The sequence below is a fragment of the Chanodichthys erythropterus genome, chromosome 21 (assembly GCF_024489055.1).
Source record: "Chanodichthys erythropterus isolate Z2021 chromosome 21, ASM2448905v1, whole genome shotgun sequence".
In the NCBI taxonomy this organism is placed as follows: Eukaryota; Metazoa; Chordata; class Actinopteri; order Cypriniformes; family Xenocyprididae; genus Chanodichthys; species Chanodichthys erythropterus.
The window spans coordinates 11562781-11587564 of record NC_090241.1 but is presented as its reverse complement, the minus strand read 5'-3'; the positions used below and the strand labels follow the sequence as shown (position 1 = coordinate 11587564).

Genomic DNA, 24784 nt, shown 5'->3' with positions numbered 1-24784 from the left:
CATTACTTGTCCGTAATAGGCTTGAAATTACTTTTATCTTCTTTGTTTTCCAGGCCTCATCTCTTGTTAAAGAGTGCATGGAGTATTTAGATCACATAAAGAACAAAAACTCTCCCACATGTGCCTGCTTGAGTACATTGAAGTCTTTTGAGGAGCGTTTCAAAGACTTCTCTCCCCAACACTTCCAGGACAAGAGTAGTGCGCTGCTAGAGAGGCACCCGGATGGGATATGGATGTGGAATGCGGTCTGGGCTCAATGCCGAGACATCAGACAGAGGCTCACAGAGATACTGCATGCCTCTTATAGAAATCAAAAGCCTCTGGGAACACCACAAAAGGAAAGTGCAGCGTCGAGGCAAGAAGAGGCCCACTTGAAAGGTCCGACCCAGAGGGTAATTAGCACTAGCCTTGGAGAAAATGAAAGCGACCCCCAAACAAACCCTGTTGGCAGTCATATGAAGACTCGAAATAGTCATGATAATGAGACAGTTATGCATTTCCAGCCTCTGAGGAGAGACACATCATCAGTGGTCCCACATTGTGATCTGATAATGACTGGAAACACGGACAAAGAATCTGCACCGATTGAATTGCCTGGTCAATCAGTTCAGCTAAAAGAGGAAGGAAGAAGTCAGCATTTCCACCAAAGTGACAGCAATGTTTCCACATTACACTATGGCCCGATGAAAAAATTAAGGAAGTATCCTCGGATATACTCTCACAGCGACAGTGATCTCAGAAAGTCAGGCCAGGTCAACAAGCATGACTGCTTTCCACGTTATAAAGCCCTGGTCCGCTCGCATAGCGAAGGCTCTGGTTTACGATCCACTAGTTATAATGTTTCTATGAGCAAAACCAATGCTGCAATCAAGGGCAAAGTCCATGTGCACAAGCAGACATCTGCAACTTCCTGTCCAGAGAGTTTCTTGGTCATTGACTCAGACAGAGGATCATGGGATGAACAGAGCTCTAGACTGTCTCACCATGACAGCTTCTGTTCTAGCACTTCTGGACTAAGCCAAAGTGACATAAATGAGAAGTTCAGCAGTGACACCAAATCTGACGACAGCACCTTGATTTCACCAGCAACACACTCAGATAATTCAGTCCAAACGCAGGACGCATCCATCTGTAGGCCTGTCTATGTGCTGGATAACAACAGTACTGTACTGTGAGTCGAATGTAACTAATATACCATGCAACATTATTTTAATGAGAGAATCATAATGTGAAGATATAGAGAAGGACATGATGAGAAAGAACATCTCGGTTACGTATGTAATCTTAGTTCTGTGAGTAGGGAATGAGACACTTAGTCAGAATGCTGTGGGAACTCCTCTGCGTGATTGCTTTGTGAAGCACATATGAAATCAGTACAATGAAGTGATGGAACATCATAGGCGGGTGACGTCACTGACCAGGAAACTTTAAAGCCTACCCAAAAACACACTCATTCAGCTTCTGAAAGACTGAAGCAAGTCGCTTATGGCCATGCTGGGAGTATGACAGGGCGACGCAGCGTCTCGTTCCCTACTCAGGGAACTAAGGTTACATATGTAACCGAGATGTTCCCTTTCAAGGGAACTCAAGCTGCGTCGGAATGCTGTGGGAACGCTCATACCCACGTCGCCATATGAGCAAGTGGCCATCCACAGGGCAAAACAGATTCCATTTCTCCTGGTCTGACGTCCGGAAGGGAGGAGGACAGATGGCCTGCAAGAACAATGGGTCTTACGATATTAATAGGGACCTTTGGAATATAACCCGGCCTAGGGTGAAGGAAGGCCTTAACCATGCCACATGCAAATTCCAGGCACGAGGGAGATAAGGAGAGGGCCTGAATGTCTCTGTTTCTTTTGAGAGACAAAATGGTAAGCAGAAAGATGTTTTTTAGGGTGAGAAACTTCTCAGAAACTTCTTCGATAGGCTCGAAGGTAGCCACTGAGAGGCCTTGTAAAACAACGGCCAAATCCCAGGCCGGCACCCTTTTGCCAACTGCTGGTCTAAGTCTCAGAGTGCCACGAAGGAAACAAGTAAGATACACCCAAAGATACACCACTCAAAGGAGTGTGGTAGGCAGCTAAGTACACCTTTATTGTGGAGGGGGATAGCCCTGTAGAAAACCCCTTCTGCAGGAAGTCCAGCACTGCACCCACAGGGCAGTTAACTGGGTCCCACTGGTGATTTCCGCACAATGAAGTGAATACTCTCCACTTCAGGGCATAAAGTTTCCTCGTGGAGGGAGCTCTGGACTGTAGAATGGTCTCAACAACCTCAGTTGAGAGACCTGACTCTATGAGCTGGGCCCCCTCAGAGGCCAAGCCCACAGTTTCCACAACTCCGGGCAAGGGTGAAGGATTGACCCCTTCGCCTGAGAGAGAAGGTCCCTCCTGATCGGAATCTCCATCGGAGAGCCATCTAGAAGGGTCATTAGGTCCTAGAACCATACTCGGGCCAGCCAGAATGGGGCGAGTAGCAACAGGCGGACCCCGTCCCAGCGAACTCTCTCCAGAACTCCTGGGAGCATAGCAATCGGGGGAAATGTGTACAGACGTAGCCTCGGCCACGCCTGCACCATGGCGTCCTGCCCCGGTGCTGGGTTTACCATGGAGAACCATAGTGGACAATGAGTCGTCTCTCGAGATGCAAATAGGTCCACCTTGGCTTGACCGAAGTTCTCCCATAGGAGCTCCACCACCTCGGGGTGAAGTCTCCATTCCCCAGGCCTTGGCCCCTGTCTCGACAGGATGTCTGCTCCATGATTGAGGTACCCTGGGATATAAACTGCCTTGATTGAGCACAGTTTCCCCTGGGTCCACAGGAGGATCTGATGAGCCAGTTTGTATATCGGGCGCAACCTCAGACCCCCCTGATGGTTTACATACGAGACTACTGATGTGTTGTTGGAACAAACAAGTACATGATGGCCTCTCAGGTCTGGGAGGAAGTGTTTCAGAGCCTGAAACACCGCCAACATCTTCAGGTGATTTAAGGTGATGATAAACGGGGCAACTTTTTGAGCAATGTTGCCGGGCAATGTTGCCGAGCAACGTTGCTTGGGCACTTTCCCACTGAGAATGAGCAACAAATATATATCTGTATACGTTAGATCGGTCGTGGGCAATTTTTTGAGATCCTCCAATCAGAATGTTAGCAGCCGATCACGTGACCGGTTCGGAGACTTCAGAAAAAATTCAAACAAGATGGCGGCCTCTCAGCGGCAGTGGAGCGGAGAAAAGGAGTGTGAACTTTTATCTTTTTACGCTAGTTGTAGCTAAGTTGTCATGCGTCAACCCAAAACAGGGAATTTACCTCATATATTGCTTAAAATACCAACAACTGTCTGAAAGTAATGTGTGTATGCTGTAATGAAGCTATTGAAGGATTTCAGTTAAATACTAAAAAGATGGGATTTTTCAACGTCTGTAGTAGCGTAGGCTGTAGGGCGTTTGACATTAGAATAGCTTTTGATGCGATCGACGCGGGTTCGAATCCGCCTTTTGCCGAACTCGCCCTTCTCCCTTTTCCTGTCACAAATCAGATCGGAAAGGCATTTATTTTTAATAAAAATGAAGAAAATATTTGAAAAATTGAAATAAAGTGCCTAACAAGTGTTTATAATAAAGTATTTATTGAGTTGGCAATAGATTTGCTCCTCTCTGATTAGTTGCTGACAACTGTCTGTTGCCCTGTGTCTCATCAGGTTGCCCGTTGACAGCAACATTGCCCAGCAACATTGCTCAAAAAGTTGCCCCGTGTATCATCACCTTTATGTGCCAGGTGAGATGATGGGCCTGCCACAGACCCTGGGCAGAGCGACCACACATGATCGCCCCCCAGCCCATGAGGGATGCATCTATCTTTAGCATGACATGATGACCAAGAGCCCCCAACACAGTTCCCTGGGAAAGAAACCAAGGTTTTTTCCATATGACTAAGGCACAAAGGCATTGCCACGTGATCTTGATCATACGGAACGGATTCCCCCTCGGAGAGAACCCTTTGGTTTTGAGCCACCACTGTAATGGTCTCATGTTCAGCAGGCCAAATGGTATCACGTTGGACGCTGCTGCCATAAGACCTAACAGCCTCTGAAACTGTTTGACCGTGAGTGACTGGCCTAGCTTTATGTCTGTTACAGCTGATAGAATCGATGTTATTCGGGCAGGCGACAGACGAACCTGCATTGCTATTGAATCCCAAACTACACACAGATAAGAGAACAACATCTCGATGTTGAACCGCCATCTGCTCCGAGTGAGCTAGAATTAATCAGTCGTTGATGTAGTTTAGAATGTGAATGCCCCGCATACGCAAAGGCATCAGAGCCGCGTCTACACATTTGGTGAAAGTGCGGGGTGACAGAGCTAGGCCGAAAGGAAGAACTCGATTTTGGTATGCTTCTCCCCCGAAAGCAAACTTCAGAAACTTCCTGTGTTGTGGGAGGATGGATACATGGAAGTACGCGTCCTTTAGATCTATTGTGACATACCAGTCCTCGGATCTGATTTGTGACATGATCTGTTTGACAGTAAGCATCTTGAACTTGAGCTTTGCTACAGAGCGATTTAACTGCCGCAGATCTAAAATTGGACACAACCCCCCATCCTTTTTTGGGAAAATGAATTACCGGCTATAAAATCCTCACTCCCTGCTGGGAGGAGGAACCCTTTCTATAACCTCCTTTCGTGGAAGAGTCTCTACTTATTGTGCCATGACCAGAGCCCGCTCAGGGCCCACCACCATGGGAACTGAATAGCATACCCCTTTTCTATTGTCTGCAGGACCCTCTCGAGGCTGGCCTGGTATATTTTGGGCATCTAGCACAGCGCCCTGAAGCGGCGCACCAGCAAGGAACGACTTAACTGCACCAAAACTCAACTCAGAGAGTGCGAGCCACCCTCGGGTGACTCGCGGAGACCCTCTGCACCCCAGCATTGTGGCAGGGTTGGCAGAGCATCCCCCTGAGGACACCAAAGGAAGAGGTGCTCTGCTATCCGTGGTGAACAGCATCCGACTTCGGAGGGGACCGCCCTCAGAATCCTGATGCTTCTTCTGCCATCAGGATTTTTTCGACAAAGCCCTCTTAGAAGCAATGACGGCCCTCAGATCTACCTTGCCCTTTGAGGACTTCAACTGCGAGCATTGCCCCGTCTCCCAACTCCTCGGAGGGGGAGCACGGGTAGCAACAATCTGCTTCTGTTGCGCCCTATGTGAGGAGCTTGTACTCTGTTTCAGCTGCTCCCGCCCAGCAGCCACAGAGACCTGGATTCAGCAGGGGAGAAGCTGTTGAAGCGCTGCCGCCTGCTTTTTAGACTCTAAAAACCTCTCGGTGACAGTAGAAATAGCGTCACCAAAAAGGCCAGAGGGATTGAGCGGAGTGTCCAGCAGTAAGGTTTTATCTCCATCTTTGATATCAATGAGATTTAACCACAGATATCTCTCCATGGCCACCAGGGCTACCATAGACCAGCCGATGGATTTGGCCATCTCCTTGGTGGCCTGAAGAGCTAAATAAGCTGACTGACTCAGCTCCTGGATCATCTCTGCCCCCACCTCTTCACTTTCCCCCAGGTCTTTCAGCAGGTCGGCTTGGTATGCCTGCAAGATTGACATAGTATTCAGGTATGTCGCTGCCTGACCAGCTGACGAGTATGCTTTGCCCACCAACACCGAGGTTGCTTTAAGTGGCTTGGTGGGCAGTGTTGAGGCTTTAAGGGAGGAAGCCTGAGGGGATAGATGGCTCGCGAGCGTCTCTTCTGCCTTGGGCATCGGCCCATAAGCATGCTTTTTTATACCAATCAGTACTATATGTGGAAGTGTGTGGTGTGAATATACAGTATGAGACCGGTCTCTTCCACGACCTCGACACCTCAGTGTGGAGGTCTGGAAAAAATGGTAAGCCCCGACGTAGAGGTTGAGCTGATCTGGATGGAAAAAATCGCTCATCTAACTTTCTTTCAGTTTACAGCTCTTGGCCGGCCAATCAATGTTTAATTTGGCCATGGCATGAGTTAAAACCTCCAGCAGTTCCTCACTTGCAGGAGAGTGAAGTGACGAGTCTTCAGTTTCTCCTGTTGCTACACTAACCACATCCAATTCCTCAGAACTGGATGCTCGTAGTGCAGCTGCCTCAACCGGGGCGGAAGAAATCGCAGCGCGAGCTTCCAAACCCCGAACTTAGATCTGACAGGTGAGGGCTGAGAAAGGGCAGAGCCCATCTCTAACCCCTCTGTCAGATCCATCTGCAAACCCCATGACAATAAGCGCCGCTCTGTCTCGGCAAAAGCGGGACCTGAGCTGCAAAGAATGCGAGCCGAGCCACCCTCCTCGAAAAGAGCTCGGTGGGAACGCAGCATTCTCAGAGGGAGAAGCTCACAATGCTCGCAAGCAGCCCTATCAAGAGCTGCTTGGCCATGCTGCACTCGCAAACAAACAACACACATCTGGTGTGTATCCCCACCCATAATGAAACGAGGCCGAGTTGTTTGCTCGCCATAATAACGTTAATGTGCTTGTGTGACTGAAAGACAGACAACAATAAATAAGACACTTGATTTAACATATAGCTCTTTCTGAAGGCACAGAAGCTAAATGAGTGTATTTTCAGGTAGGCTTTATAGTTTCCTGGTCATTGACGTCACCTGCCTATGACATTCCGTCACTTCATTGGACTGATTTCATACATGCTTCATGATGCAATCACGCAGAGGCGTTCCCACAGCATTCCGACACAGCTCGAGTTCCCTTGAAAGGGAACTTATCATTAATTTGTTAATAATCTGATCTTTTGTTTTCCATCAATCATGTTCCAATTAAAGAGAAAATATTCAAATGATATGAAGCACGTTTTATTTGTAAAGTATTTAATTCACTAGGTTATCCGAAAATATAGTTTCCATTATAAATTCAAAGTAAAATAATCATTACCACATGGTTATTAATATAGTTTTAATATTATTAAAATAATAGTTTTAATATTATATTATACAAACATATATTTCCCCTTATAAATAAATAAAAAATCATCACTACATGATTATTTTATATAGTTTAAATATTATTAAAATAAAATTGTTTTAATATTATAGTAAAATAATATTGAATACAAAAGTTTTATTATTATCTGAAAATATGGATTCTATTATAAATTAAAAATAAAATAATAATTACCACATGATTATTTATTATAGTTTAAATATTATTCTAATAAAAGAATTTTTGTATTATAATAAAACAATATTTAATAAAATAGTTTTAATATTATATTACCCAAAAATAGTTTACTTCATAAATGAAAAATAAAATAATCATTACCACATGATTAATTTATAAAGTTATAAAGTAAATATTATTTAAAAACAGTTTTAGCATTATAAGAAAATAATATTTAATAAAGTAGTTTTGATATTATAGTATTCAAAAATACAGTTTCCATTATACATAAAAAATAAAATTATCATTACCACATGATTATTTAATACAGTTTTAACATTATTAAAAATAAGTATTTTAAATATTATAATACAAGAATATTTAATAAAATAGTTTTAATATTATATTATCCAAAAATATAGTTTCCATTAAAATTAACACACAGGTCCACACAATTTTAATATTATAATAAAACCATATTTAATAAAATGGTTTTAATATTATCATATATATATATATATATATATATATATATATATATATATATATATATATATATATATATATATATATGTGTGTGTGTGTGTGTGTGTGTGTGTGTGTGTGTGTATTTATATATATATATATATATATATATATATATATATATATATATATATATATATATATATATATATATATGTGTGTGTGTGTGTGTATTTATATATATATATATATATATATATATATATATATATATAACATTATTTCCATTGCAGTTAACTAGATATAATGTATGTATATCATATTTATTGGAAACCATTTTATAGTGTATTTAACATATGCCTCTGGGTAAATGTGATGATTCCTAAATAGTTCTTCATTTTAAGTAATATTTTAGGTCAGGACAGAAGCATCAGTAGCATCAGTGTCCAAAACATATCTTAAATTGAATTATACAAATGTGTCCTGGCTGTAAATGTTGTAAGATTATTGAAATATTTACCTTAGATCTGTTTGTCTGCTATGTATTTGTAATTATAAATGATGTCAGTATTGTAGAAGAGAACAGAGATCCTGTCAGACAGTGCCAGAGAGGAATGCATATATTTTGTTTGTTGGTGTCCTGACAGTAAACTCCAGCGCATCATGGAGGAGCTGCTTCAAACGGAGAGAGAGTATGTGAGAGCGTTGGGGTACGTCGTGGAGCACTACATCCCGCAGCTGGAGCGTCCCGACGTGCCTCAGGACCTGCGGGGACAGAGAGGAAGCATCTTTGGAAACCTGGAGAAGCTGCGAGACTTCCACCAGCATCACTTTCTTCAAGAGCTGGAGCTGTGTCTGAAGGAACCCTTCTGTGTCGGACGATGCTTCTTAAAACACGTGAGTGCTCTGAGCATCAAACCAGCTTCCAGTTACAATCGAAGATTTGTATGTACTGCTGCTTCAAAGAACCTTGAAACCAATACAGCTATAATGAAAGAACCATACAACTCAAAAACAAATGCATGTCCTGGTCACATTTCACCTCAAAATGATAATAAATATGTAATTAAATTATATTTTGCAAGGAAATTAAGCCTAAATATTTGTTGTTTTATGGATATCATAATATTTTTAGGGTCATTAATATTTGTTTGCAAATTTTTTCATGACAATTAAGAACATTTTCCCCACAAATTTTCACAATTTGTTACAAAAAAAAATTATGAAAAGTGAAATTTTTGGATGCATTACAGTAGTGAGAATTTGAGGGGAAAATGTGTTAAATTGTCAAAATTCACCCCCATTAACTTTTGCTAAAGTTGCCATTAAGTTATGAAAACGTTCTTTCTGAATGTTCTCTGAATGTTCAATACATTTTAAAAATGTTTTTTTCTTGGTTATATGAACATTAAGGGAACATTCAATTTTGCAAACATTATGGGAATGTTACTTTTGAATGTTCTCTGAACATTCTGAATCAAGTAGTAACATTTATACAAACATCAGTAAAATGTTTAAAAAAAAAATTCCATGTTTTTTTGCTAATGTTTTGAGAACATTATTAAAGATCAGATAACTTTGAACAAACATTGTATTAACATTACTGGAAGAACGTTTGTTCATAACTTTGAGAGAACCTTGCCAGAACGTTACTTAAAGTCCTGAGAATGTTCCATGTTGCTGGTTATCACCTTGCCTAGTAAGAGAGAGACACATCAAAGGGTTAGTTTACCCAAAAATGAAAATTCTGTCATTAATTACTCACCCTCATGTTGTTCTACACCCGTAAGACCTTTGTTCAACTTCAGAACACAAATTAAGAAAATTTTGATGAAATCCAAGAGGTATATTCTTATCCATAGACAGCAATTTAACTGACACTTTCAAGCTCCACAAAGGTACTAAAGGCAGTGTTAAAATAGTCCATGTGACTGCAGTGGTTCAATCTTAACTTTATGAAGGGACGAGAATACTTTTTGTGCGCAAAAACAAAACAAAAATAATGACTTTTTTCTTCAATCTCTTCTCTTCCCTGTCATTATCCTTACGTAATTGCTGCAGTAAGTAATGCTTCAGTGTTTATGTGTGAATGCCATCTCAGTTATTGGCCAAAACGCATGTGTGTGATGCTGACGCAGGAGCCGGACAATAATGAGTCGGCGTTCTGACGTAGAACCTGGAAGCGCTGGACGCAAAGAACGTATGAGAATGACACAGAAGAGAAGATATTGTTGAATAAAGTTGTTATTTTTGTTTTTTCTTTGCGCACAAAAAGTATTATCATCGCTTCATAAAATTAAGGTTGAACCACTGCAGTCATGTCCACTTTTTTAACAATATCTTTAGTACCTTTCTGGACCTGTGGTGACAGTGGTGGTTAAATTGCCGTCTACGGATGAGTCTCTCGAATTTCATCAAAAATATATTAATTTGTGTTCCAAAGATGAATGAAGGTCATACGGGTGTGGAACGACATTAGGGTGAGGAGTTAATGATATAATATTCATTTTTGGGTGAACTAAACCTTTAATGTCTTCACACAAAGAATCAGAAAGCACATGCAAAAAGACCACTGTGTGCACCAGTGATTCAAATATTTTGTCTCTCATATTCAGAAAGAAAACTTCGGCCTGTACGCATTATACAGCAAGAACAAGCCACGCTCTGAGAGGCTGCTCATTGATCATGGGAAGGAATTTTTTAAGGTGAGTCCTTCCTCCATTTGCTCTCAATTTTCTTTCATAAGTGACACAAATTTGATATCTTAAGGCAAACACATTAGTATTCATCAGAATTTGAATGTATACATGTTTTAAAGGGTTAATTCACTCAAAAATGAAAATGATGTCATTTATTGCACCCTCATGCCATTCCACACCTGTAAGACCTTCGTTAATCTTCGGAACGCAAATTAAGATATTTTTGTTGAAATCCGATGGCTCAGTGAGGCCTGCATAACCAGCAATGACATTTCCTCTCTCAAGGAAATAAGAAATAATCTCTCCATTAATTTACTAAAAACATATTTAAATCAGTTCATGTGAGTACAGTGGTTCAATATTAATATTATAAAGCGACGTGAATATTTTTGGTGCACCAAAAAAAACAAAATAACGCCTTATTTAGTGATGGCCGATTTCAAAACACTGCTTCAGGAAGCTTCGGAGCGTGTCGAATCAGCGTTTCGGAGCGCCAAAGTCACGTGATTTCAGCAGTTTGTTTTCCTCTTGAAAGAGTAAATGTGATTGCTGGCGATGCAGGCCTCATTGAGCCATCAGATTTCAACAAAAATATCTTAATTTGTGTTCCGAAGATGAACGAAGGTCTTACGGGTGTGGAACGACATGAGGCTGAGTAATAAATGACATTATTTTTGGGTGAACTAATCCTTTAAGACAGACACTGAAATGTACATTTCCAACTACTAAAAAACAAACACTTTTATGCAGTGTAAGAAAAAAATGACATTGAAGATCTTACTAGCTATGTTTCCATCCACCTATTTTTATGCACATTTTGAGATTTCACATAAAAAAAACACTGGATGGAAAGATGTGCATAAATTCTAAAAATGCACATAAAAAACTTAAGCAGGATGTTTTAAAGGTACAAAGACCTCTTATATGTCAAAAGATAAAGGCAAATTTGATTTCTCATGACTCCTTTATTACAAATACATTAAAATCAATATATGACCTTCAAAAACTAAAGGTTTGCAAGAATTTGTATGTCTCTAAAGTACTACGTACATTAAGCATCTGCAGAAGCTCCTTCCTGTTGCAAAATAATAGGGAGTTTACAGTAAGATTATGAAAGAGTTTAAATGGAAATACCAATGGTAATGCAATATTTCACACTTCTGATAAAAACTAAAGTAATGCTCAAATACATGCCAGAACAGGCTTCACCTCGGTTGAATTGGGAAATGTTGCTGTTCTGCTAATAAATCTAAATCTAATCTGATGAAGCTTTCATTTGTCAGAAATGTGACTGTACTTGAAATGAGCAGCATTTAACATGATTAGCACAAAATACATCTCAGAATACACCACTTTTACAGAAAGGACACGCATATAGCCCAAACTCAACATGGCAAAGGAGAATGTCAGATAATTAAGATACAAATAATAATAACAATTATTTAGTCTTGACTTTGCAATAAAGTCAAAGCAGTATTGATGAAAATATCTTAACCTAACAATTTTTATTTTAACACATGCATTAAAAAACAAATAAGATTCTTTCTATTATTATAGTTGACTGAAACTAAAACCATGAAAAACATTTTTTGTTGCTTAAAAAAAAATAAATGTTAACTGACATAAAACTTTCATTTTGTTTAACTTCATGCACTAAAATATCAAACTAAAACTGAAAAAAAAGAATAAAAACTATGTAAAAAACAAAAAACAAAAGCTTATAAAAATTACTAAAACTTGAACTAAAATGAAAATGGAAAATATAAAAATAAAAATTCAAAATATTAATAAAAACTAATAATAATAAAATGTCCTCTTCTGTACCATTATTCATGTGTTTAATAATTACATTCAGTACCTGAAGAATCAGTTCTTTGAATGTAATACTTCTGATGCTTTACTTCCAAATGCTTTTATTAATTATAGTAATATAATGTCATTTGCAGCAGAAACAGCAGCTGTTGGGTGATAAGATGGATCTGTCCTCATATCTGCTGAAGCCGGTGCAACGCATCAGTAAATACAGCCTGCTGCTGCAGGACATGCTGCAGGAGTGTGAGTCCGGAGCGCACGTGGCCCGAGAGCGGCTGGAGATACAGACCGCGCTGGAAATCATACAGTTTCAGCTTCGCCACGGCAACAATCTGCTCGCCATGGACGACATTCAGGACTGTGATGTGAGTTAGACAAAGTTGTTATTTTTAACTAAAACTAAAACTAATAAAATAAAGTTGAAATATACTAAAATATACTCTACTGTGAGGAAGTTTGGAGTCAATAATGTTTTTGAAAGAAGTCTCTTCTGGTCATTAAGGCTGCTTTTATTTGATGAAAAATACAAAAAAAAGTATTGCAATCTAAAATAGTTGTTTTCTATGTGAATATATTGTAAAAATGTCATTTATTCCAGTGATGCAAAGTTGAATTTTCAGCACAATTACCCCAGTCGGCAGGATTCTGTGATGAATAGAAAGTACAAAAGAACAGCATTAATTTGAAATAGAAATCATTTGTAACATTATAAATGTCTTTAAGCTCTTAAAAATAAATGTTCCAAAAGGTGGTTTTCATGGTGATGCCATGGAAAAACATTTTTGGCTCCTGAAAGAACCTTTCAGTGAATAGTTCTTAAAAGGACCTTTTTTTTTCTTTGTATGATGAACATTTTAAAAATCTAAAGAATTTTTTTTTTCCACTATAAAGAACATTTTGTGGAATGGAAAGATTCCATGGATCATAAAGGAATTTTCAGAGTGTACTGTCACTTTTGATCAATTTAATGCATCCTTGCTGAATAAAATTATTAATTTAACATTTGATTATCAACATTTGAACAGTAGTGTAAATATAAAAAAATCTGAAATTAGAAACAGAAATAAATAATTTGAAGCTGAAATACTAAAACTATTAAAACTACAATTAATTTAGAAAAGCGTGTTATGACAAGTGTCACTACTGCTGTTGCACATTAATGATTAATGATTTATGATTTGAACAAAAGACTATGCATTAAACTTCAGCGTGTAAAATGTTGAATAGCGGTGCTGTTACTGTTACTGATCAGACGATTTCCACCTGCTTGATGATAAAATCCCACAGACTTTGTTGATTGTGTAAATTGGTTCACTTTTGACATTCTACTAGCTATAAATAACTTTGCAACTGCATGTCTGTTAACTCTTATTAGAGTATTAGTAGACTGCCTGTTTAATATCTGCTAACTCTTTATTTTGATGCTCCACCAACAGACATTCTACTAATTATTCTACTAACCTTAACCAAACACCTAACCCTCTAAAGGGGACCATAGACATAAAGTGGCCAGTAATAAACCAGCCAGAACACAGTAGCTACTGTATAGCAATACTAAAGTCCACTAAAGGCAAAACACCACTCATCATTTCTTCAGAAAATGTGGTGTTTACTATCATAAATCTATTATATTTGTTGTTTTACATAATAAGGCAGATATATTTGTCTGCAAACTAAATGTTGACAAAAATAAAAAGGATATTTTTGTAGAAGAGGAAGGTCAGGCATGAGGTAAAGGCGAGTTTTGCCCACATCACACACTGTCTGTAATTAGAAAGATAAATACCTTCATATTTCATGCATTTATTTTTAGATGGCATCCTTTAAAAAGAAAAGAAGCTCAGTGGGTAGAGAGGATAAAAGATTATGCCTGCTAGTAGACTCCCTCCACCTGCACATCAGCGCAAATTTGTCCTTATAGAGACGAGTTACTGCACTCTTATGTTATTTAAAACTCTTTTTAGAAGGCCTCTATCCTGAACACAAAGTGCCAAAAATATGATTGTATTTAAGCAGGTCAGTTTATGGCTTGAGGGGGAAAATTCTGCCATTATAAGCCCCCCTTCAACTGCCCTTTTGAACTATAATAACGATTGCTTGTTCAGTGACATGGCCGCTGACCTTAGCATTACATATTTGCAATCATTTTTGACTTAGGCCCAAGGTTTGATGACATTTAGGTTTCAAAAGCATATAAATGTTATTCCTGCAAGGAAAGAGAATGTTAGGTATGATTAATTAAAAAAATTCCATCACAATCAAAAATATATATTTTTTTAACTTTATAAATGTCTTTACTGTCACTTTTAATCCATTAAATGCTGAAAATTCAGCTTTGATCACAGGACTAAATTACATTTTAACATATATTCACATAGAAAACAGCTATTTTAAATTGTAATGATTTTACTGTATTTTACTACATTTGTGAACAAATAAATGCAGCCTTAGTGAGCAGAAGAGACTTCTTTTAAAAACATTTAAAAATGTTAATTATTCCAAACTTTTGACTGGTAGTGTTTATAGTGAAGCTGAATGCAAGTCAAACTTGATCATGTTTTAATTATTATAAACATTGAAAAATACCTTGAGTGCAATGTAAGTTTATTTGTATAAAAGCATCTACCAAATACATAAATGTAGGCCCAACTTGGAGGTCAAATTTTGTCCAGTAGTGTGAAAGCGTTGTTACTCAGTTGTGTGAAATTGATGTGTTCATGTCTGTTCATGTCTGTACAGGTGAATCTGAAGGAACAGGGCCAGCTGATTCGTCAGGATGAGTTCTTGTTGACTTTCAGGAAGAAGAAATGCTACCGTCACATTTTTCTTTTCCAAGATCTCATACTCTTCAGCAAGACACGTAGAACTGACGTTGGGAATGACACATACATCTACAAACAATCCTTCAAGGTAAACCACCACATGAACCGTCAGTTAACAGGCCAACGCTCTTGCTTTTTGTCGTTCTTTGTGTGACTTGACATCTCTTCTGTCCTCTCTTAGACTTCAGACATTGGTATGACCCATAACTCTGGTGACAGCGGGCTGTGTTTTGAGATCTGGTTTCGAAGAAGGAAGTCACAGGACACGTATGTACTTCAGGCACAGAGTCGAGAAGTGAAGGAAAACTGGACCAGAGACCTGGAGAGGATTCTGTGGGAACAAGCTGTTTACAATAGAGGTGAGCAGAAAAATGTTTTCAGATATCAGACTGTAATGTTCAATTATAATTGCTATTACAAAATTACAATTATAAAAGCTATAGCTTTTGTATTGATACAATAAACATGAATGGTGGATAAGATGCACCAGTGTGAATTAAATTAAGGAGAGTTTAGAGCTAATCCAAGATTTTTTGCTCTATGTTTTATTTGAATTCAGGTTGTGCTGCATTGTTTAATTTTAAAAACAGTTTAACAAATTAGTAACTAAAACTTTAACCTGTGATCAGTGGCATCAATTCACCAAAAGCCAATGTATGGCAAACTCATCTTACTCCCTCGACATGATGACAAGTGTGCATGTTGTGCGTCCAAAGATGAATCACATATAGCTTTGATCATAACCCAGCAAATGATACTTTTCAAGTACTTTCAACTGCTTCACACCACTTTTTCCAGCACTTCAAAACTCAAAAGTCTGAATATTATCCAATTTAAATGTTATTTTTAATGTAATGACAGAAACATTTTTTGTTCATCCAAAGATTGTCCACATTTGTGAAATTAAAAGTTTCACAATGTAGGGAAACTTATACTTGGTGAAATACAAACACTTATTTTAAAAAAAAAGCATGAAATTACCACTATAACCAGTAGATGGCAGCAGAGGAGCACTTATTGGCTCATTAGCCATTTCCACTCCCCAACATAGCTTACTCATACGTTTTTGCTATTGAATTTATTTTTAGCGATTATCAAATCACTATTATAACATTAAAAAATCTATTTTTGTCAATATTGTCTTTTTTTGTCATTTTTGTACTAAAGTGTGAAGTATATATTTGTAGGAAAGGTCACAAATTCTCATGAAAAACAAACTTTTCTTCAATTTCAAATGAAATTACACAGACAGTGAGTAAAGAGCACTTTCTTTATAGTCACTGAAGCTGTCAGTCAGTTCAGTGCAAACTTACTGAGTGGGAAAATCATAGTCAGATTCCGTTTTAATCAGTGAATCTGACTAAACTGCACAATGAATATTTTATTTACATAGTGTATCCGCTTTGTTTGTTATAATGAGAAGATTGTGCGCTTAGTAAACTTGCGCTACTGACATACTGAGCGGATTCTCACTACCTCTTAAACTCCTCTGATTGGTCATTATTTTCAACAGAATACTCAGCGCTGCAAATCCACATTGTAAATAGACACATTAGCATCGCGGATCACGTTAACTTGCATGCTTTTCTCTTTTATTAAACAATTGCAAATTATGTTACACAAAGTAATATAACTGTTAATCCATTAATAAAAATATTGCTTTGCATCGACTTGACCAGGCAAGCAAGGAATGGCAGCCGCCACACCCTGCCATACCCTATTGACCCCCCTCCTGTAATTAGATGTGATCACTTAATTTCTGGGAGCTCTTTCATTTCCCCCAATCCATTGAAAAATTACTTTTTTGTAAATCCAAACCTCTTCAGTTAAAAGTGAGATTTAAATCTGTAAAAGAATTGAAGTTAATCTAGGTTTAGCCTGCTGTAAAACCTTGATTTAATGTGTTGCGGGTTTAAGATTAATTCTCATTGGTGCAACGTGCAATTACTGACAGTCCTGTTACCTCATCTTTATGATTATGAAATTAAAACCTACGAGGCAGTAATGTGAATGTGCTTGGGTTTATCAAGTGTAATGAACTGAGAAGTGGTTTTGTATATTGAGGAATGTGGTGAGGAGTGATGAGGAAAGATAAATGACAAGCTGAACTCCCACATGCAGCTACATGCATTTATTCATGACTTTTACCTCAAAGCACATTTCCAAATAATAGTCCTCCCTTTTTGAGGGGTCTTGTAGATGTTTTCCTCCATATTTTTCCTTAGAATTCTTGGCACTGTTGTAGTTGTGCATAATAAAGATCAACTGAAATCAGTCTATTATGCAACACCTTATGAATGAAACACTTCACTGTAAGTCCAGCATTCTTTTAGACAATCACAAAACATCACAGAATTCATCAAATAAAAAGATAATTCTCACTGTTGTTGTGCTGTAGATTTCCCTCCAAATTTATGTCACGTCCTGGAGTCTGATGTCATTAAAGAACTAAACTGGGCCAAATTGTAACAAATCCCTTTAGCTAAGAAAATGCGTTTCAAATTTTGGGGTCAATTTTTTCAAATGTTTTTTAAAGAAGTCTTTTCTGCTCATCAAGGCTGCATTTATTTGATCAAAAAAAGAGTAAAACATATTATTACAATAACTGTTTTCAATTTGAATATACTGTTTGTTAAAATGTAATTCATTCCTGTGATCAAAGCTGTAATCCATTCCTGATCAAGAAACATTTCTGATTATTATCAGTATTGAAAACAGTGTTACAGATCCCTTGTTTCCCTGGACTCCATTTCCCAGTATCCTCCTGTTCTCCTCACCTGCACACACTTCCCTCGTCAGTTCCTCATCATCACGGATCACCTGCACCTGGACTCTATTGTTAGCACTCCTATATATTGCACTCACTCCCTTCACTCCTTGTCCGTTCTCTGTTTTGTTAAGATGTATGTTTGGTGTTCCCTGCTTTCTGTTGAATAAACGTATCATTCGTATTGTGGAAATCCGTATCAGCCTCATCTCTACCAGCATCTGTAACAGAAGAACGGACCTTAAACGACCGTATTTTCCACAAAAAAAAAATGGAGACTTCCACCAGCTCCCTGGCTCCTGCTCCTCCAACGCCTCTCACTCTTCTGACAACCGGCGATCGCCTCATCGGGCTCCTACAGGTGGGTCGTTCGCTGGAGAGGTATGTGGAGGAGTTCGTGGAGCTTGCTTTCTTGTCTGACTGGCCTGATGCTCAGTTGATCTCCTTGTTTTTGGATGGATTGGATGACGACACTATCCGTTTTGATGAACCCGTTTTTTGTTTCTCCTTAAGCGATACTATCAATTTAATTTTGTGGTTGAATGGCTCCAAATTCTTAGTAGAAGAGGTTCAGGATCAGTGTTGTCGTCCGGTCCATCCAGAAACACGGTTGGCCGGGCCAGTCAGTCAACCTCCGGCTTCCTCCGCATACCCTTCCAGCGAACTCCCTGCCTGCCCCAGGCTGGACCCATATTCCGCTACTGGGCCCAGTAAGCGGAGGAGGAGGAAGAAAGCGGCCCCAATGTCTCCAGAGCCCGCTCCAGTATCTCCAGAGCCCGCTCCAGTATCTCCAGAGCCCGCTCCAGTATCTCCAGAGCCCGCTCCAGTATCTCCAGAGCCCGCTCCAGTATCTCCAGAGCCCGCTCCAGTATCTCCAGAGCCCGCTCCAGTATCTCCAGAGCCCGCTCCAGTATCTCCAGAGCCAGCTCCAGTATCTCCAGAGCCAGCTCCAGTATCTCCAGAGCCAGCTCCAGTCCCCACAGAGCCAGCTCCAGTGCCTGTGGGGATTTTAATTGTATTTGAGGGGATGAAATGGCCCTCAACCCCAGTCTCCGCCGAGCCAAGTTCTCCAGTCTCCTCCGAGCCAAGTTCTCCAGTCTCCTCCGAGCCAAGTTCTCCAGTCGCCGCCGCCGAGCCAAGTTCTCCAGCCGCCGCCGCCGAGCCAAGTTCTCCAGCCGCCGCCGCCGAGCCAAGTTCTCCAGCCGCCGCCGCCGAGCAAAGTTCTCCAGCCGCCGCCGCCGAGCAAAGTTCTCCAGCCGCCGCCGCCGAGCAAAGTTCTCCAGCCGCCGCCGCCGAGCCAGCCGCTCCAGCCGCCGCCGCCGAGCCAGCCGCTCCAGCCGCCGCCGAACCTACTGCCCCTATGAACTGTGTTTTTGAACCCTCCAGCCCAAAGACTGTTTTACCTCCCTGCCTCCCTCTCCCACCTCCATCCAGTTATGTTTACACGGAACCTCCACCTCAAGCCCCCTCGCCCAGATCTCCACCTCGGACCTCTGGGCGATTACCTTCACCCCGGCTCCAACCTCCCTCTGCTCCACCGTTACCCATCAGTCCACCAGCGTCACCAGTATCCATCCTGCCTCCACTCACACCTTGTGCACTCGTCAGCCTGCCCTTCCCTCTGGACTACACTCCTCCGTCTCCGCTCCGTCACTCCGTCCCTCAGTTTCAGTTGGCTTCCTCACTCCCCCCGGTGTTCTTTTTGTTGGCTGTCCTACTGCTTCTACTGCGGCCTTCTGGAGTCCCGGCTGCGCTTCGGTCGGCAGAGCCTTCGGTTCCGCCATCACCCGCCAGTCCTTCAGCGCCGCCTGGGCTCAACGCCTCGAAGGCTTCGGCTCCTGACCCGCCATGGCTGCCCGCTGCACCTGACCCGCCATGTATGCCCGCTGCATGTCTGCCCGCTGCACCTGACCCGCCATGGCTGCCTTCGGCTCCTGACCCGCCATGGCTGCCTTCGGCTCCTGACCCGCCATGGCTGCCTTCGGCTCCTGACCCGCCATGGCTGCCTTTGGCTCCTGACCCGCCATGGCTTTTGAGCCCGCCCTGGAGACCTCCACTCCAGTCTACTCATCCCCCTGCTCCGGTTTGAGGTCTCCAGGGCGCCCGCCCCCCTCCCGGTTGTTACATCTACGGCGCGAGGACGCGCCTACCGGGAGGGGGAGGTACTGTTACAGATCCCTTGTTTCCCTGGACTCCATTTCCCAGTATCCTCCTGTTCTCCTCACCTGCACACACTTCCCTCGTCAGTTCCTCATCATCACGGATCACCTGCACCTGGACTCTATTGTTAGCACTCCTATATATTGCACTCACTCCCTTCACTCCTTGTCCGTTCTCTGTTTTGTTAAGATGTATGTTTGGTGTTCCCTGCTTTCTGTTGAATAAACGTATCATTCGTATTGTGGAAATCCGTATCAGCCTCATCTCTACCAGCATCCGTAACAAACAGTTGTGCTTGCTTCATATTTTTGTGGAAACTGTGAAACTTTTTTTTCAGGATTCTCTGATGAATAGAAAGTTTAGAAGAACAGAATTTGTTTTAAACAAATCTTTTGTAACATTATAAATGTGTGTACTGTGTTGAATCAGTTTAATGCAATAAACCTGCTGCTGTTTGCCCAGTTTCACAGACAAGGATTAAGCTTAGTCCCAGACTAGAATGCATTTTTGAGCTGTCTTAAAATGTTCTGGAGGTTGTATGTTTGCCTTGTGTCTGTGTGAGTTTCCTCCGGATGCTACAGTTTCCCCCACAATCCAAGACATGCAGGTTAGGTGAATTGGAGATTTAAAAACTGCCCATAGATGTGTGAGAGAGAGAGATTACTATGGGTACATGAAAATCCTACAGCAGGAATGACCCATTGATTAATAATAACCCCATGAAGCTGAGGTTTGTGCTGATCTTCATACAGAGATCCGTATGCAGGAGAGGGTGTTCATGGGAATCGGACATAAACCCTTCATGGATATCCAGCCCAGTGAGATGGCCATCAACGACCGAGCCATCAACTGTGCTCTGACAGGACGAGGTAAAACACCAGTCATATTTAAACTCTTATCATAAACTTTGACTTGCCTTATTTAACTCTGTGTAATATTTTAGGTGGCGTCCCTGTGCTCCGACTGAATTCTGTTGGCTCGGCCAGCTGTACGTCATCCTCTGAAAGCCATTCGTCTCCCTCCTCTGGGTGGGGATCACCATCTCCCATGGGCCGTCTGATCGGTCCTAACAGTGGAGATGTTGTCCAGTACGTACATGGGACTTCAGGCATCCTGGAGGAAGATGATTTAGACCATGAGAGTGGAAACCAGAGTGCACTTGGTATGTCCTTCTTCACAATGTCTATTTGTGTCTATGAGTGAAAGTAGTTCATTCAAAATATCATATTTGAAATGGTCCTAAATTTATGATCAATAAAAGTGCAATTTAAATTTACCTTAATTCATAATGCGTATTTTGGTCTTATTTATTAGTTCATGTTATTTAAAAAAAAAAAAAAATCAATCACACAATTTGGCATGTTTCATTACATTATTATCACAAATAAAACTATTGACTCCAAGCACAACTATGCAATATGATTACAAAATCTTTAACATATTTTCAATAATGTTTAAATAAGGGGTGAAGATTTTCCTTGGCTGGACATCACTTTTGGCTACTAGTGTGTGTGTGTGGGTTTTTTTTATTTTTTACCGGTTTTGGCTTTTATTTCGTTTTTGTCAGCTCCGACAAAATAATAATAGTAAAAATAATAGTAACATTAAAAAATAAATTAATTATCTTTCCTTTTTTGGCTGACATCACCAAACTCTCTTAGTATCCAGCCTCTCTAACCTCTCTAAATCAGTCCCACCCTACATTTGTTCTTGTTTATCCTGTTTCACTGATACATTTCTAAAGCTTTGGGACTCCAGCAAACCACAGTGAGAACCATTATCCACAAATGGCGAAAAAATGTAACAGTGGTGAACCTTCCCAGCAGTGGCCAGCCGACCAAAATTACCCCAAGAGCGCAGCGACGACTCATCCAAGAGGTCACAAAAGATCCCACAACAGCATCCAAAGAACTGCAGGTCTCACTTGCCTCAGTTAAGGTCAGTGTTCGTGACTCCACCATAAGAAAGAGACTGGGCAAAAATGGCCTGCATGGCAGAGTTCCAAGACGAAAACTGCTGCTGAGCAAAAAGAACATAAAGGCTCATCTCAGTTTTGCCAGAAAACATCTTGATGATCCCCAAGACTTTTGGGAAAATACTCTGTGGACTGACGAAACAAAAGTTGAACCTTTTGGAAGGTGTGTGTCCCATTACGTCTGGCATAAAGGTAACATTAGCATTTCGGAAAAAGAACATCATACCAACAGTAAAATATGATGGTGGTAGTGTGATGGTCTGGGTATGTTTTGCTGCTTCAGGACCTAGAAGACCTGCTAAATGGAACCATGAATTCTGCTGTCTAACAAAAAATCCTGAAGGACAATGTCCGGCCATCTGTTCGTGACCTCAAGCTGAAGCGAACTTGGGTTCTGTAGCAGCACAATGATCCAAAACACAGTCCACCTCTGAATGCCTGAAGAAAAACAAAATGAAGACTTTGGAGTGGCCTAGTCAAAGTCCTGACCTCAAACCTATTGAGATGTTGTTGCATGACCTTAAAAAGGTGGTTCATGCTCAAAAACCCTCCAATGCAGCTGAATTACAACAATTCTGCAAAGACGAGTGGGCCAAAATTCCTCCACAGCGCTGTAACAGACTGATTGCAAGTTATCGTAAACGCTTGATTGCAGTTGTTGCTGCTAAGGGTGGCCCAACCAGTTATTAGGTTTAGGGGGCAATCACTTTTTCACACTGGGCCATGTGGTTTTGAATTTGGTTTTCCCATCATAATAAAAGCCTTCATTTAAAAACTGCATGTTGTGTTTACTTGTGTTATCTTTGATTCATATTTAAATTTGTTTGATGATCTGAAACATTAAAGTTTGACAAACATGCAAAAAAAAAAAAATCAGGAAGGGGGCAAACACTTTTTCACACCACTGTGTGTGTGTGTGTGTATATATATATATATAAATATATATATATATATATATATATATATATATATATATATATATATATATATATATATATATATATATATTATTTCTTCTAATTGCATGTTTTAATGTCTTGTGTTTCAGTGGAGAGTTCAGAGTCCTCAGGAGAAAGTGTGAGCTGCTTCAGCAGTTCTGGCCACAGCTGCCCATCTGTGATTGGTGGAGACTGTGAACACACCATATCCCAAGTGCCCACCATTGGCCTGAAAAAACAGGAATGCAACGTTAAAACCACTAATCTACCAGGCCAAACCAGGGACCAGCCATGCTCTGAAGTATGGGCCAACAAACTCATCCGCTTTATTATTTCTGAAACTTTGTACTGAAATTTTGAAATAATCATGCTATTTTATAATTATTTTTTTCTGCTATGTTGAGATTTGGCATATTCTGTTTAGTAATATTTTCATTTCCTCTTTGTTCTTCACAGGTTGAAGGGACAAGCATCATAGGAAAGTCAACTGAAGTATAGCCCATCATGTATGTTTATACTGTAATCATGCATTTTACGTTATCATGCATTATACCTATGGAACACTATCAATCCTGTGAAACTCTAAAATAAAGTTTATTTTTATTTATTTATTTCAGTGCAACTGAGTAACATTGGTTCATTCAACTAATTCTTAATGGTTAAACCTACAAACCTTTTTTTATGCTTTGTTTTTTGTTAATTAGCTTTGTTGTAGAGGCAATAAAACACAAACAGATGTGTAATCTTTAAAGAAAAGTGCTTTGATAAAATAAATGTCTGGTGGTTCTCAATGGAATGATTCTAAATTAATTGTTTTATAATAAGAAAGTATAAAAGTGATGCAGTAAATGTGGTTGTGTTGTGGTTTTGACACCTTTAGAACAAAGACAGCAAAGCAACCCAGGTGAAAAGGAAATATATTTAAGTTGTGCTTTTTTTAGACACACTTAATATATTACAATTATAATATACTAAGTGCATATTACTCGTTCAATTTTAAGCTATTTGCAATATATTAAATATATTGAAATTGTGTTAAAATGGAACCACTTTAAGTACATTTAGTGCATTTTAAGTGTATTTCTTTAAATACACTTCAAATGTACTTTTAATACTTCTTGAATTACAGTTAGAGCATATTTGAAGCATCATTTTAATGTGTTTCATGTACATTTCCAATACAATTTCAGATCATTACAAATCCATTAGCATTACACTACTAGTTTATTATAAAGCTGTTTTTTTCATTATGTACACACATGTGCACACACGCATTGAAATCTAGAAAACGTTAATGTACTATGTATTGTGTACATTACAAATCTTCTTATGGTACATAAAAAAAAAGCACAGCAGTATTTAATGTTTTGACCAAAATACATTCTAATAAATGGGGGGAAAAAACTGTATTACTCACATCAATGAATAAATAAGCATTACAATGCAATATTCTGAAAAAAAAGTCACTTAAAATCAAAGTGCTTTATTATTATTATTATTATTATTATTATTATTATTATTATTATTATTATTATTATTATTATACAAATGTAAGCATGCAAATGCCTGAACCAAACAAAGAAATAGAAGAGTTTAAATGTCACATCTTCATCTTCAAGTGGCTTGCATTTTCTGCAATGGAGGGCTTGCAGTTCAGACTGCTTCATCACAGGATCTGTGAAAGGCAAATATAGAATTTATAAAAAATTAACCAATGAATAGCAGCTTTGCATCCATGAATGAATATACAGTATGTATTATAATTTGCATTGATATTCATTAGAATTTCGTTGACTTCTCAATTTACCTTTTGACTATATCCTCATCAAGTTTGACATATGAGAGTCTCTATTTTTATTCTCTTGTCTGTCGTCACTATACAGCACTCTATGAGTTACAATGAACATATTAGAAGCCCAACAACACCACTTACAATGAGCAGAGTTCAATCACAAAGTCACTGATATTGATATTTGAAGCAATAAAGCAAC

At 39.6% G+C, this 24784-nt stretch overlaps 1 protein-coding gene across 7 annotated transcripts in view; it reads left to right on the top strand.

The window, feature by feature from the left end:
* Positions 1 to 23568, top strand: part of quo (quattro) — a 66552-nt gene extending 42984 nt beyond the window's left edge. For 5 of the 7 annotated variants that reach the window (XM_067374206.1, XM_067374205.1, XM_067374202.1 and 2 more), the window contains exons 14-23: positions 54 to 1171; positions 8268 to 8517; positions 10236 to 10325; positions 12266 to 12496; positions 14871 to 15041; positions 15135 to 15312; positions 20633 to 20749; positions 20824 to 21042; positions 22904 to 23094; positions 23250 to 23568. In XM_067374206.1, coding sequence (XP_067230307.1) covers positions 54 to 1171; positions 8268 to 8517; positions 10236 to 10325; positions 12266 to 12496; positions 14871 to 15041; positions 15135 to 15312; positions 20633 to 20749; positions 20824 to 21042; positions 22904 to 23094; positions 23250 to 23291 — 2607 coding nt within the window. In that variant the 3' untranslated portion in view covers positions 23292 to 23568. The remainder of the gene's footprint in view (positions 1 to 53; positions 1172 to 8267; positions 8518 to 10235; positions 10326 to 12265; positions 12497 to 14870; positions 15042 to 15134; positions 15313 to 20632; positions 20750 to 20823; positions 21043 to 22903; positions 23095 to 23249) is intronic. The other 2 variants (XM_067374203.1, XM_067374207.1) reach the window with 2 other exon arrangements.
* Positions 23569 to 24784: the final 1216 nt, after the last annotated feature.